Genomic DNA, 15,765 nt, shown 5'->3' on the forward strand with positions numbered 1-15,765 from the left:
TGTTAATTAAGTAAAATTTAAATTTGAAAAAAAAACCCACTCTTTTAAATAGTGTATTCAAATTATTACCAAGTTTTCCAAGATCTTTTTGCACATACCTTTCAGGAAAACATTTAATAAATAAAAAGGGGGAACTGACTGTTTTTTCTGATCATTATCTGCAATGTTGGTCTTTTCTTCCTGCTCCTTTAGACAGGTGCAGACCTGTTATACTAGAAATGAATGCCCCTTTCTTTGTGCGTCTACCAACATAGTGATGCTCTTTTATTGTACATCTTTTATTGCAGATTGTGTGCTGCTGCCTTCCCCCCCACCCCCCACACAAATCCATTAACTGTCTGAATGCAATTCCAGTTTAAACTTTTAAAAATATCTGTCATCAGTTGGTGGTTTCCATCACTTTTACTGTGTCAGATGTGTAGATAAGGAAGGGACAAATGAAGCCAATGGTGAGGAAGTCTTCCACAGCACACCAATCAACAAGCATACAGGTTTGCACTGTTTCCGGGGTTTGGGGTTTTTGGGGGTTTTTTGTTTTTGTGTTTGTTTTTGTTTTTTTGGTCTGACACAGAGCACCACAGGCTTTTTAGCTTCACTTTTCACAAGAGTGCACAACTCGTAAGGAAGCACACACTGTGACTGACACCCATTAATTTCTCATTATTCAGAAAGTGGGAAGATAAAACAGGAGAATGATTTCAGAATTCCTTATGAAAGTGAGCTAACTTGATTTAATAAGTGGTAAGCAGTAATGCGGACATTGTTTTTTTGGAACAATAATGAGATGTTGGACAAGGTGCTTGTGAATGCAAGGAAGACTCTGACCAGCAGTCTTTTCACTGCATGCCTCTGTTGCTAATTCTTTTTAGTGAAATATTAAGTATAAAAAGGAAAATGTAATTATACAAAGAAGTGACCAGCAGTATATTTCAGTGACCTCAGAAAGCACAAAGAACAATTCTGTTAAAATTGTGGCCTTGGTTTCCTGAGCACTTTTCTCAGGCTAAAAAACAACAACAACACAAGATTTGACCAAGCATTTCACAAAAGAAGGCATATAATTGGCCAATAAAAATAGGCAAAGGTGTTTAATACCATCAATCAGTAGAGATATACAAATGAAAACCTCATTGAGACACTGCTACACTTCCACTTGAATGGCTAAAACCAAAAGGACTGACAGTACCGATGCCAGGTGCTGGGGAGGGTGTACAACCGCTGGAATTCTCATGCATTGCTGGCAGGAATATAAATCACAACCATTTTGGAAAACTGTCTCTAGACTCTACTAAGGCTTGATAGAGATAGATGGTAGACAGATAGGAGATAGATGGCGAATGGCCCAGCAATTCCACTCCCATGTATATACATTGAACAAAAATGAGTATCTATGTCTACAGAAACACATATAAATGGGCTTATGGTAGCATTATTCAAAATAGCCCAAAACTGAAAACATTCCAAATGCTTATCAATAGCAAATAGATTACTGGTGGCATAGTCATACAACGGAATACTCTTCAGCTCTTAGAAACAAAGTTCTATGTACAGCAACATGGATGAATCTCATAGACACGTTGAGTGAAAGAAGCCGTACACTTGGCTTCTGTGAAGTTCAAAAATAGGCAAAACTGATCTAAGTTGATGGAGATGAGAATGGTGGTTACCTTAGAGGGAGAGGGAGTATCAGCTGATTGGAGGTTCAGGGGAGCCCTCTAGAAAGGTGGAAACATCTACAGCTTTATATCTTGTGTATCAGTATCTTGCATCCTGTATTTCCTACAGGTCTTATATCTTCTGTTCAACAAATGTATGCATATGTATAAATTCATTAAACTTTATGTACTTTACAGTTTATACGTTATACCTCAGTAAAAAATGAAATTAAATGGTGCAGATAGTAACAGTAACAACCACATTAATTTATGTGAAAAATATATGAGATAATGAATAGAAGTTATGAATGCAGTGCTTGGTCTATAGTGAGTTTTCATTTCATATCAGCCATTGACTTGGGATTATGATTGTTATTTCTATCACTGTAAGATAAAACTTCCTGGAGTAATCATTAGGCCAGTTTGTTGCTTTACATAAAAGCATACTTCCCTAAATAGTACTGAGGCTCAGAATTCAGCTTCTAAGAACCATGCTTCAAACAACAGTACTAGTTGTGTGTAAAAGAAAGCTTGTTATTATGGTAAAGTTTACTTCTTACTATGGGTAAAAATTTTTTAACTGTCAAAAATGCATTTAGTTCAAAAGTTTGCTCCCTTTCAGAATTAAGAAATTTTTTAAAAAATATCACTTTGAAACACAAATCATCATTAATCCTATGGAAAGATATTCAACCCTTTTGATATAAAAATGCAAATCAAATTAGTAATGAGTTATTATATTTCATCTGTCAGATTGGCAAAGGCAATGGATACTTCAGCTGATAAAGATACAGAGAAGCTGGCACACTCTAGGACAGAGAGCTTTGAGAGTATTGTGTAACCATTCTGGGGCACAATTTGGCAATGTGCATCACAAGTTCAAAAACATATGTGCCCTTTGTGCCAGTAATTCCCCTTCAGAGTTTAGGTCCTGAGAAAATTATTAGGCAAGTATACAGAGATGTTTATATACAATGCTATTTATAAAACCAGCTTACTGAATTTATGAATTCAGTGGAGTAAACATGATTGCCTGTTTCCTCTGTTGACTGTCCCTTTTTCATTCGTCAAAAACATCAGATATCAGAAAGTCTGGTCTTACTGAAACCTAAAGCTCTTATCCAACTGAGCACTTCCTTCTTCCTGTCTCAGCTTGGGCCATGGGAAGGGGCATTGTCTACTCTTCCCTTCTTCCCCATCCTATAATTTCTAGTGCTTGCCCTTTCCAATTGTTACAGATAGGAGTAGGAACTAAAGAAGAAAGGACAAATGTTTTTGTACTTAATGACAGTCATTGATGCCGTCTGCATGGTAGGTGTCCAGACGCTTCCTCTCTCGGGAGGACCATGTGTAAGGTCTTCATGTGGTTCTTCTAGTCCTTCTGTAGGTCCTGCCACCAGAGAAGTCCACTCCTCTGCCTCTTGCTGCCAGGGTCCTGATGCTCAGCCTTCTTGTCAGTTATCAGTAACAGGGATTAAGCCTGACTGCCCTTCAAGACGTCCTATTGACCCAAAGAAAACTCATTCAACCTTGATATGCCAAAGTGAGATTATAGGTCCCTCAACTTCTGACCATTTTGGGTCCAGCTCATCTGTCCCCAACCTTCCTTTTCCCTACTTTCCCTACTGGTATGAGGGGCAGATAACTAACATCTGAACTTGCCAGACTGAAAAATGAAATGCCAGTGTCCTTTCTTACATGTACTTCTGGTTTTACTACTTTGGCTAGATTGAGGAGCATCCAATCAGGACAGAAGCTCATGATGTCAGTGAGTCCTCTGATCCTTAGATAATCTAGGAAGTGAGTGATAGGATGTTGGTAACAGGATAAGTTCTACTACCTCATAGAAATGCTACACGTTTGTGTCTGAGGGTTTCCCTGGGGACTTATTCTAAGATGCTGAGATACTTGATGCCAATTGCTTTCAGTTTAGGCTTGTGTCCTTCATTCTGAGGCAACCAAACTGCCTTTTGGTATCTTTAACATGGTAAAAGTGCAAACCAGAAATAACCTAAATATCAAAGATTAGTTGAATAAATTATAGTACACCCATATAAGTAAATATCATTTGTTATAAATCATGATCCAACTCTGCATTTACTGACCTGAAAAGATATTGATTTATTGCTAATTGAAAAATATTAGTGTCCTCATGTTTCCATCTATTCATATATATCTATTCACCTGTTTCTGTCTATTCACATATATTATTGTTTAAATAGTGTGAAGTAAGTTATCATTATAATAATCTAGGTCAAACGTTGGCAAAGTACTACCTGTGGGCTAAACATAAATAGGCAGCCTCCTGCCTATTTCTGTAAATAAAGTTTTATTAGATCACAGCCATGTTGGTCGCTGCTTTCCTGCTATAATGGCAAAGCTTAATAGTTGCAACAGAAACAGTATGACCTACAAAGTTTAATATATTTTTACCATCTGGTGCTTTACAGAAAAAAGTTATTTTAGGCGATGGAATCATGGGTGATTTTTAAAAAATGTTTGTCTAACTTTATTTTCTACACTGAACACAAATTTTTTATATAACATATGTATCTGTTATTAAACCATTGAAACCCGGTTAGAAAAAGCTTAGTAACATTAAACTGAAGAGTAAACTTTGTAAGTGGAATCATAAAAACTGGTTATAGCTTCCAAAGTTCTACTTCAAACTATAAGATCTACAATGTAGTTATAGTATTTCTTTGATTGTTTTTTAAATTAAGACATACAGATGGACATCAGTCTTCTAGTTACCCACAGGATTAGTTTCTGAAAGCTGCTTCCAGAACCCCTGGCATGTTCTCTTCATCTTCTGTGTTAGCTTATTAGTCCTCTGAAGCTGTGTCTGAGGAATAGAGTGCTAAGTTTGATGAACAGGTGGGTTAAACGGGGTAAAGTTTTGGAGTAAAAAATAGCTGTGACAAATAAGTTTTGATTTTGGTTTATTGATTAGATATGAAAACAGTTCTAAAATGGGAGGTTTTCAAAATGCTTAGAACTTTGGAAAATAAGTAAATCAACGTGGAACCTTCCAGGACAGATACTTTGAAGAATTAAATTCGCTTGGAGGCATAAATTACAGATATTTGTTTTAAAGGGCAATTCTGATATAGCTAAGCAAATTTTGCTTCAAAGTCTTGTAGGATAAAACCTGAAGGCATTTGAGTAATCAGAAAATAATGAAGGCTGTCAGAAGACCTGCTAATTAACACTAGGTGGGGTACTTGAAAATGGAATTCACATGAACCAGAAGTTCCAGATGACATGTATCTTTATTAAAAGAAACAGAAGTAAACAGTACATTCATTAAACTTTCAAATACACAAAATAAGGAGGCTTTTAAAAAATGCCAAAAGAGGGACGCCTGGGTGGCTCAGTTGGTTAAGCAGCTGCCTTCGGCTCAGGTCATGATCCCAGCGTCCTGGGATCGAGTCCCACATCGGGCTCCTTGCTCAGCAGGGAGCCTGCTTCTCCCTCTGCCTCTGCCTGCCGTTCTGTCTGCCTGTGCTCGCTCTCTTCTCTCTCTCTCTCTGATAAATAAATAAAATCTTTAAAAAAAAATAAAATAAAAAAAATAAAAATAAATAAAAAATGCCAAAAGAAACAAAAGTAACAGGATGGATTTTGATAACAATATAAAACAATTAAAAGAGAAATTAAAAAAACTTGGCTTTGAAGCTTATAAATTTATACATCTGGAAAGAATTCCAAAGTTCAAATACATTATTGCATTGGTGATTTTAGAATCTGCTTTACTGACTACCTGATATCAATCCAATGGCAGAATTCCCCGAATATGATGGAACCATTTACACGTCTTCAAGGTCAAAATTTATCCCTGTATTCACAGAGATTATGACTCTGGCCTATCTAGAGGATAAAAAGTAAAACATAATTTATGTAAACATACCATATCACTTAATATTTTTAAAGGAAAATGCTTCCCTTGTTATCCATCTTAAGAGTTTTAAGATATTGTCCACCTTCTGATTCAACTCACCTTTATAATAATATCTCTCATTATACCTGTTGCCATCACCTATGCTGAGCTAGCAGGTATTCAATAAGCAACCCTCACCCTTTCTAACACCTAAGCATTTCCTCGTGTTTCCACCTCCAACCGTTCACTTTCTACTCGTCACCTCCTCCTATGCTTCTCTAAAGCTGACCTTCAAAACCTGGCCAAAATATAACTTCATTTATGAAGAATGTCTCTTTTTTCCTAACCAGAATTAATTATTTCCTCCTCCATGCTCCCATGCCTCTTACCAGTTTCTGTCATAAATTAGAGATCTCTGAATGACTGTCTCATTTTCCGTGCTATACTTCTATTTTCTTAGTCTATACCCACTTTAGTCACTATTCTCTTCCGTGTCTAGCACATTGTCAGCATCTAGCATCTTGTTAACATGCATTTGTTAATGAATAAATGACCTCTTTTGAAAAAAGGATATGGAAAGGAAATGTTTAATTTTTCTTAAATAAGAATAGAGAGAAAAAGATAATTCTGTCCATCTTCTCTGAATCAGATGATTATTGAATAGGCTAGATATTTTCATTTAAGGCAAATATGCTTTAAAACTAAAGAAAACAACAGCTTTACCACATCTGCAGTGACTACTCTATGCCTTTTATAATGTTAATGCCATATGAAGTCCACCCTTTGTACAGGAAGATGAATATACTACCCAGTGAACAGTTAGAGAAAACATCATGCTCATTTATGCCACCTACTAATCTGCAGGACATTATTCAATTTTGAGGAGCCCGAGTTTTCTTATCTTTAAGATGGGAATAATTATTTTCAATCTTACCTATTTCACAAGTTTGTTTTGAGAGATAATAAGATAATGTAAGTGATTGCACTTTGTAAATTGTTAACATTCTATATAAATATTAGAGGATATGAGGGAGACAATAAATTAAATACAAACAAGAGAGAGAATGAGTAAATGACTAAAACAGGTCAGATTCTTTAGGTGAAATTTATTTGAAACATCTTATGAAATGCCTGAAGCAAAGATTTTGCTATGCAATAACTTGAGTTCCATCACAAAAAACTAAGTAATTCCATAGGGGCAAATGTTAAGATTACTGAATTATTTCACTGCTCTGTGAGTTCTGTAATACTGTAAAATCACTGTGAAGGATCCTTAGAGATGAGAGAGTTCAAGCCTTAAACAATCTTCAATCTAATTTACTTACTGTTACCATTTAGGAAGACTGATTTTATTTCCTTCTCTCATACTACGAAGGTCAGTTTAGTAAAAGTCTAAGATCTTTACCATCATACTTCATGGCATCCTGAAGTTTTAATAAACTTGCTGAAAAGGAATGTACATTGTGAGACCCAGGGATAAAAAAGGAACCTGAGCATTTACTTATTCCAAACCCATCCAGATCTGGAATTCATCTATAGAATCCCTGATAGTCTTGACCTGGATGTATCCAGTGCAGGAAAAGGAATGGAAATCAACTGTTGATCCTGAAATCAAACTGGTAGAAATATGATCTCCCATTATTTTTGATGCATATCAAACCTTTGGCTTTGCCCCATCTGCAGAAAAGACACACACTATTGTGTTGCTGTTCCCCTACTCTTTCCGTCTTGGTGATCCAGGCCCATGGTACACAGATCTAAATTAGCTAGGACAATTAACAAATACGTTTTCAGTTTTAATTTCCTTCCCCTCTTAATAAGAGTTTATCAACACATCAATAGACATTTTCTGAGAGCACCAGCTCTACTCAACTTAAATGTGTGATGGATTGGGCTGTTGCCTAAGAAGTTCCAGTTTCTTTCCCAAAGGACCACTGAACAGAACCTGTCTTGAATAGCAAATGGACCCTGAAGAGTAAAATTCTGTTAAAGTCACTCTGAGCCTTCTTATAGCTTGCAACATGGGCCTTGAGAATTAGAAGCATTTAGGAGCTACATGATCAAAATGCCAAGATGTCTATAAATTATTTGGCTAATCCTCATATTGTGCTTATGATTAATGTCATTACTTAAAACTTAAAATTTTAGGGGTGCCTGGCTGGTTCAACTGGTAGAGCATGTGATTCTTGATCTCAGGGTTGTGAGTTTGAGACCCATGTTGGGGGTAGAGTTTATCAAAAAACAAAACAAAATTAAAAAACACCTTAGAATTTAGACTGGCAGGCATAAATATAATGAATGAAGTCTTTGCGTCTTTTATTTCAAATACATTGCTTTGCCATTCAAAGAGCAGCAAAAGCTTAACTAACCATAACCACAATTAACCATGTTTCTTCCTTCACCTCTATCCCCAAACCCCAAAGTTAAAATGCTAACTTAGTATAAAAATTGAATTTTAACTTTATATTCATGTCATAATGAAAGCATGAATAGTCAAATGAAACTACCATTGATGAATGACTTATTTCACATTACCAACATATCATGTACTTGAATTGGAAAGAAGTTAGTTTTCCTCTACATTAAAAACTTCCCTGGAGCATAATTTACAACTCAAGGATCTCAGAAAATTACCTGCTACCAGTGGGAGGACAAAAAGTCATTTTTCATAAGTCATCATAATCTTGGGGTGAGGTGATATTGGAAACTGATGGCATGGAGTTCTTTTTCAATCAAGTTCAATGAACTAAAATCTGTGCTGGAGATTAAAACTATATGCGGAAATCCATTTTCTATCGTTAATTCCTCTATGTCAGTTTTCCACGTGTTGATACCATATATGAAGCTTCAATATAATCTCTCTGCATCTCTCTTAGAAGACAAAGGGAAGCTAAAAGTCAACAGTTGCAGTCAGCCATCAGGCTCTGAAGGGGGCTCCTATCTCCTCAAATCTGGCACAGCACCCTTGCCACCTGGAGCAGCCACTTCTCCCTCGAAGAGCACAAATGGAGCTCCTGGTACTGTTTCTGAATCAGAAGAAGAAAAAGCCAAAAAACTACTGTATTGTTCACTATGCAAAGTGGCTGTGAACTCCCTGTCACAGCTAGAGGCACACAACACAGGTTAGCAGCTATCACTTGAATTTAAATAGTGTTTATAACAAAACCCAACTTTTCCCAGCAGAATACCATATCTTTTGTTGTTCAAACGTTAGGTTTGTTCATTGTCTTCTCTGCTTTTTTGATTCAAAGGAGTGATTTTAAGAAAAGTATGATACAATAATTTTGGAAGCAGCAAGGCAAAAGTTTAAAGCAAATTGGAGATAAAACTTACTCTGTTCTTGATTTTCTCAAAAGCATCTAATATTTCCCAAAACTCATTACGATGAAGTGACAGAGATGAAGACAAATATCCATGCACAAAATTCACTGCATCACACTTAGAAGAAAAGGGAAACAATTTAAAAGTCCCTCAGTAGGGTAATGTTGAATACACTATAGTAATCCAACAGAGAGAATATATTACTCAGTTATTAAAGTGTAATTATTTTAAAAAGTATATGATTTGCTGTGAAATTTTCAGCGTATATAACTAGTATGATCCCAGTTTTGAAAATATGTATATTTTTAGTATATAGACAAAATAAAACCTGAAAAAAATAAAATGATAACCATGGTTATCTCTGAGTGGTGAAAATACAGGGTAATCTTTATTTTTTTTATGCTTCTTTATATTTTACATATTTTTTCATAATATACTCATGTTTCCCCCTTTTTACACAAAAATGTGTTGAATAATCAGCCTGATTGTTTATAATAAATAAAAAGTGTTTATAATCAGCAGTAAAATGATTTTTTTAAAGCAATGAGAAATTCAGCCTGAAGATAAACTTCTCAAGGATAAGAAAACACAAAGCTATACATATATTCTATTCGGTTCTTAAATAGCTATTTACTTATTATATGTCTCTTGCTGCCTTAGGTTCTAAACACAAGACCATGGTTGAAGCTCGTAACGGGGCTGGTCCAATTAAGTCCTATCCTAGACCTGGATCAAGGTTAAAGATGCAGAATGGCAGTAAGGGCTCAGGACTTCAGAACAAGACATTTCATTGTGAGATCTGTGATGTTCATGTTAATTCAGAAATTCAACTCAAGCAGGTAATGTATCTTGAATTAATATTCACTGTTGTTTGGGTCACCACTGGCGTGTGTAACTAATCTATATAATAGTTCCCACTATGCTCACAGATAAATTTACTAATCTTTCTACGATGTATACAATATATGATGTGCAGGTGCTATGGAAGAAAAAGTTAGTACCAAATACTTGTGCATCTTTATTAAACGTCAGATCTGGGCTAGGTGAGCACAGCATTCAACCTGGAGTTTGTAGTCAGTGGAGCAGGAACTTCTGGAAGACAAGATGTTCAGCCCGTCTTTCAAAGACCAAAATCTGGTTGGGGAGACAGACTCATCAGTCACGATGGTAAAAATGAGCCAAACAGGGTAAGTACTCCAGAGAAAGGAGAGGAAGAGAAGCATTACAACTGAGTGGGGAGCAGGTCTGAATGCTGAGAGCAAGGTGGTCCATCACCGCCTTGGACCTGCGGACCCAGAACTGGGAATGGAGCAACCCACTACCTCTATTTAGGAAATACATTTTACATGGAATAAAGTAAAGCTCACATCTAGATTCAGCTAATGCATCCAACCTTTTTCAGCACATTTCTAGCCGAAGGCATAAGGATCGAGTTGCAGGGAAACCACTGAAGCCGAAATACAGCCCTTACAACAAACTCCAGCGGAGCCCAAGCATTTTAGCAGTAAGTTCACCTCACCTGCTCACCTGTTTTGTTGGGTCCCCCTTAAGGACTGTGGGTTAGGAGAGCCTGGGGACTAACTGGCCCTGAAAGGTTTTGAATTTCAATAGCCCTCTCAGACTGAAGCTTAGAAGGAAGGCTTAGTAGTCCCTGCTATAGGTCACCTTGAAGCAAGCTGCTTTAGAGAAGAGAAACTGAACCTCTTTAAGAGTTAATACCTCATTCTTTACCAGGACCTTTTCAAAAGACTACCTTCTTTAACATATAAAGAAAAATAAAGGCTCAGGAACAAAGACAAGTAATCCTGAGGAATCCTGGAATATGTTGAACCTGGGAAGAGGGCTTGCCTTCCTAAAACAAAACTCCATCCATTTAATACCCTCCCTTCTAGAGACGCTCCCTCTCCTCCTCCTCCACTCCCCTTTCACCCCCCTTTTCTGGGAAGTAAAGTGGGTGTTTGTATTACTGTCTCTTAACCTGTCTAGCAGGCATGTTGGTATTCAGCCTGTCCTACCTGCTCTCAGTTTGTGCTGTTTTCAGTTTCTTTGCAAAAATACCCAGGGGCGCCAGCAATAGATGTCATGTAAATACCCAGATGGATGGATTTCATAATCCCCCTGGGACTTAGCCCAGTCTGGCATTCCATTTGAGGTTGAAGTGAGATTGGCCAGCTGGAGGCGATGCTCCCAGCTTCTGCAAAGCCTCCATCTGATGCTGCAAGCAGGTGTTACCTGCATTAAACAAATCCAATGTGCAAAGCGTCTCCTGATTGCAAAAGAGAGAAATTAGGGATTGATTTCTTACTTCACAGGAAGATTCCACCTTGGGATTCCTTTAAAAGGAGAACACTTCTAGCACACTTAGGATCATTCCCAACGACAGAAACTTGAGTTAGCTGCAGTTTTTCAGGGAATGGTCTTTAAGTGGCCAGAGAGACAGGAGCGCACTGACTTTGTTTTCATGTCGCTTACCAGGGTCCTAACGTCCCGAACCCCAGTTACCTCACCCAGCGCAGCTCTTCAGAGAGAAGGTGGAAGTCAGGCATCCCCCGCCCCCCGCCCAGAAAACCTCTCCCTTCGCTGCGCTGTGGGTTAGGAGTAGTCAGAATTGTAAATTGAGCTCCATAATCTAAGCAGGAAACCCTCCGGTACGTTTGCTTTTTCTTTGTGAGAAGAAGCGGCACAAAATAGCTTTAGTATCTACTCAGAGAGGCTCCGCCCCTGCCCCCTGCCGCGTCCTAGTCCCCAGGGGTAAAGACCCCCAGAAAAAGAGTTGAAACGGAAACAAATTAAAGCAAAGGTATGCCACGAGCCTCTGAGAACCAGCTCAGTGAAAATAATTTCTTGACTTCGGAGAGGCGCGATCTTTTAAAAGCTGACTTCTGAGCGCGCGGGTCGCGAAGAGCCGTCCGCGGTGCTTACTCAAAACCCTCTCCCCACCCCGCCCCGGTTCTCTCCCTCCGTCAGGCAAAACTCGCATTCCAGAAAGACATGATGAAGCCTTTGGCCCCGGCCTTCCTGTCCTCGCCGCTGGCGGCGGCGGCGGCGGTGTCGTCGGCGCTGTCGCTGCCGCCCCGGCCGTCGACGTCGCTCTTCCAGGCGCCAGCCATCCCCCCCGCGCTGCTGCGGCCCGGCCACGGGCCCATCCGCGCCACGCCCGCCTCCATCCTCTTCGCGCCCTACTGACGGCCGGCGCCCCGGGCCGCCGCCGGAGCAAGGTCCCGCGGGGTGCGGTGGCGGGCGCCTTCCGTGTTGCGGCCCCCCACCTGCCCCGGCCACCGAAGGCGGCGCACCACCCCAGCCCCGACTCCAAAGACTAGCAGCTCACTAGACTCAAGAGTGCTTTTAGGGACCGCTCCCACCGTTAGGGACCCGAGCAGCCCAGGCTTTACCCCCGCCCCTCCCCCACTCGATCTGTGTCTCTGAGATAATTGGTTTCTTGCAAATGTATCGGTCAGAAAACAAAACAATGTATCTATATGCCATTCGCCGACTCCTTTTCCATGGGTGTGATCTGGCTTAGAAACGATAAGGAATATTTTCCTGACAGACTTGAAAACTAGGGTCTTCCTCACACGTCTGTAAATAACTCTGGAATCCAACGGGGCACATTCTAGTGTGGAACAAAACTAGATGACCACAAGTGCTCACTTGTGGATACCATCTTACCAACGGATCACAACGTTTTCTTTTCTGGTGTACTATTGTCGACAGGGATTGTGTACTGTTTTAGACCCAAGTACTGTTGTATCCTGTGTAGTACTAGTTCTGTATCTCCTGTCTGAATTCAACATTTTTAGTTGCTGTGTCAATGTTAGGAAGCAAAGTAGCTTTCAATTTTCTCTTTAAGAGAACAAATGATAAAGTAATGTATTTTCTTTACTTCAGGTTTTATTTGGTGATATTTAAAAGAACTAGAAAGCCATATAACATAGCTATAATTACTACCTGTTTGCTACTTTTGTTTAACTTATTTTGTAGCTTCCTCACTAGTTTGAGTTGCTGAGCAAATGTATACAACCAGAAAAAAAGAGCTCCCTCGGCTGCACATTTTTGCACCTCTTGTGCGTATTCTGCAAGGAGACAATGAATCCATGTATTTCTACATTATTATCTTCTTCATTTTTAACCTGTTTTCATTTGTAATGATGCTACATAATTTTGTGGCTCCCTAATGCAATAATGTACAGAAGATTAAAAAAATTTATAACTGAACAATTTGTCTTTCTGTTCATCGAATATGTTGCAGGTCATGCTCCCGTGCCCCCCTTTCTAAACTGGTATCAACAAGACTGGAATGTTTGTGGTATCAGGGGCAAGAGATATCATAAAACAAAACAGAGTGAACTCTTTTAGAGCATCTATATCTGCAATCTGTAAATGGTAAAACGTCTGTGTATTTTTTTAAATGTACCTTTTCAATAAAAGTACAAAAAGCAAAACTCTGTTTGTGTTTTCAAAGTTATTTTCTCCTGAGACACCTTCAATTTGAAATCATCTGATGAACGATTTTCAGTAGGTGAAGAGATTGCTCCTTACATATTTAGCATTTTTAGCTCTTATTTGAGGCATTTTCATTTGTCATGTTTATTCATTACTGTTCACAGCATCTGCGTGAGGCAAGACTTTACTGCTCTTTTCCCTCTGAATCCTTAAGAACTCACGTTGTGAGTGTAGCCCTAAGTCACAGTAGTAACCTGATAAAAATTTGTGACTCTTGATTTTTTTTTTTAATTTGCTGTAAGTCTTCTAAATCCCTAGCCCATCTTTCTTTTGTGTCTGAGGCATTAATGATCTTCTATCCCACTTCTCCCCCGTCACCTTCTCTAGTCAGCCCACCCCTTTTTTCTTCCACTTCATTCTCTTTTTAAGTGTAAAGATCAATACATCACTATTTGTTCTGGTTCTCTACTTAATGAACTCCTTCAAAACTTAATGGCTTAAAATAACTACCATCTTATTCTATCATGATTTCAGGGGTCAAGAATTCCAACCAGGCTTGGCTGGGCTCTTCTATTGGAGGAGGCATCAACACGAAGTCCCTTGGCAATACTTGGGGAGTGGAGGCCCAAGATGGCTTCACTCACATGTGTGCCTGGATGGAGATGATAGCTGGAAGGCTGAACTCTACACATGGCCTGCCCAGCTACATGGTCTTATGCAATGACACAGTAACTCAGGGCTCCCAGAGAGAGAGCATTTCAAGAGGATTGGGTGGAAGTAAAAAAAAAAAAAAAAAAACTTCTTATAAAATTGTCCCAGCATGTCACTTACACTGCGTTCTACTGATCAGCAAGTTACGAAGGGCAATCCAGATTGGAGGGGAAGGAAAAGTACTCCCTTTTCAATGTAAAAAAGAGGAAAGAATTTGTGGCCATCTTTAATCTACCACTCTGTTACAGAACTTGGAGAGGAGTGGTAACAAAGCTATGACAGAGCCCCTTTTCCCACCATAACCCCACACCATGCTAATTCTTTAAATGAAAAGAATGCAGGAGGGGACCTAAAACCTCATTTCTAAGAAGTTAAGGCCAGTGGATGGCAGTGCAGCTGTGCTCCCTGGCAATAGGCTTCCATTATCAAAGAGGTTATCCAACTATTTGAAAATTGTTGATCTTAATATTCTAGGTATATAATCAGGTAAGGGTTAGAGTCTATTAAAATTCCAGTTTGATATTCAGAATTTGTTTGCTTGTTTTAATATGAGTCATTCCAACTCTATACTAGTAACACTAAACCTTGGTTGAACCTTTGGACATGGCTTAGAAATACCACACTCCGAAAGAAATGTGTTTCCATGTAATACTTTGGAGAAGTTTTTTTTATTATTATTATGAACTCCAACGGTGATTATATTTCATTTCTCTTGTATATCCTCTGTCTCATTAATGGTCACTGCCATCCTCAAAAATTTTTAAATGTCAGGATTTAAACAGACCCAGAAATCTGCTGATTAGATTTATAGTTTAAGATTTTGAAAAATCACCTCAGAGAAGAAGTACAAATGAATAGCAATTAGTTAAAATGCATGCCTCCAAAAGTAGCCATGGGTAGCTTCAAATAATGATATATACAACACTATCAAACAGATAAAGCTTGTGCACCCTCATTCTGAGGTAGCACGGTGGGTCAGTCCTAAGTAGATGTGTGTATTTGAACTAATAGCTCTTCGTGTGCCATTTTTAGTGAGGAAAGGCTACCGCTCTACTTCTCCACTTATTGGGAAAGGTAAAAATATGCTGTTTACTCTGACACAGTCCAGCTCTGGTCTCTGTAGAGTATGAAAATAGATCTGAGATAGGATTGCCAGATAAGATATAAAACACCTAAACAAATTTGAATTTCCGGTCAACAGTGAATAATTTTTTAATAGAATATTTTAATAATTTCAGTAAGATATTTCACATGGTATAAGTATGTCCCAGAAATAAGTATGCAGTATTTGGGATGTACTTAGACTAAATATTTGTTGTTTATCTGAAATTCACATTTAAGCCTGTATTTTTACTTGCTACATCAGGTAACCCTTGTCTCAGGAGCATTCCTCTTCATCTCAAGTACCATAATTCTACAGGAAAGAAGTGGCCTCTTGGGTATTCACAACTAAATAACGAGATTTTAAAGGCACATTGTTAGAAGCACTCACAAATAGTCAGAGGAGGAAACTTGTGGTAAATAAAAGTCAATGATATATTGACATTGGATAGGACCAGGCATGGGAAAAATGTAGTTACAGGTGTCCCTTACTGACAGCCACACTGAAAACTGCTTAAAACTAAACTATTGTAGGCACCTGGGTGGCTCAGTTGGTTAAGGGACTGCCTTCAGCTCAGGTCATGATCCCGGAGTCCTGGAGTCAAGTCCCGCATCGGGCTCCTGGCTCCGCAGGGAGTCTGCTTCTCCCTCTGA

General features: G+C 38.7%; 1 protein-coding gene across 20 annotated transcripts in view; it reads left to right on the top strand.

Annotated features, from left to right (window-relative positions):
* ZNF385B (zinc finger protein 385B) overlaps positions 1-13,298 on the top strand; it is a 408,372-nt gene extending 395,074 nt beyond the window's left edge. For 19 of the 20 annotated variants that reach the window (XM_059166875.1, XM_059166878.1, XM_059166879.1 and 16 more), the window contains 4 exons: positions 8,412-8,657; positions 9,517-9,695; positions 10,259-10,360; positions 11,824-13,298. In XM_059166875.1, coding sequence (XP_059022858.1) covers positions 8,412-8,657; positions 9,517-9,695; positions 10,259-10,360; positions 11,824-12,042 — 746 coding nt within the window. In that variant the 3' untranslated portion in view covers positions 12,043-13,298. The remainder of the gene's footprint in view (positions 1-8,411; positions 8,658-9,516; positions 9,696-10,258; positions 10,361-11,823) is intronic. The other variant, XM_059166877.1, reaches the window with a different exon arrangement.
* Positions 13,299-15,765: the final 2,467 nt, after the last annotated feature.

The sequence above is a fragment of the Mustela lutreola genome, chromosome 3 (assembly GCF_030435805.1).
Source record: "Mustela lutreola isolate mMusLut2 chromosome 3, mMusLut2.pri, whole genome shotgun sequence".
Lineage (NCBI taxonomy): Eukaryota > Metazoa > Chordata > Mammalia > Carnivora > Mustelidae > Mustela > Mustela lutreola.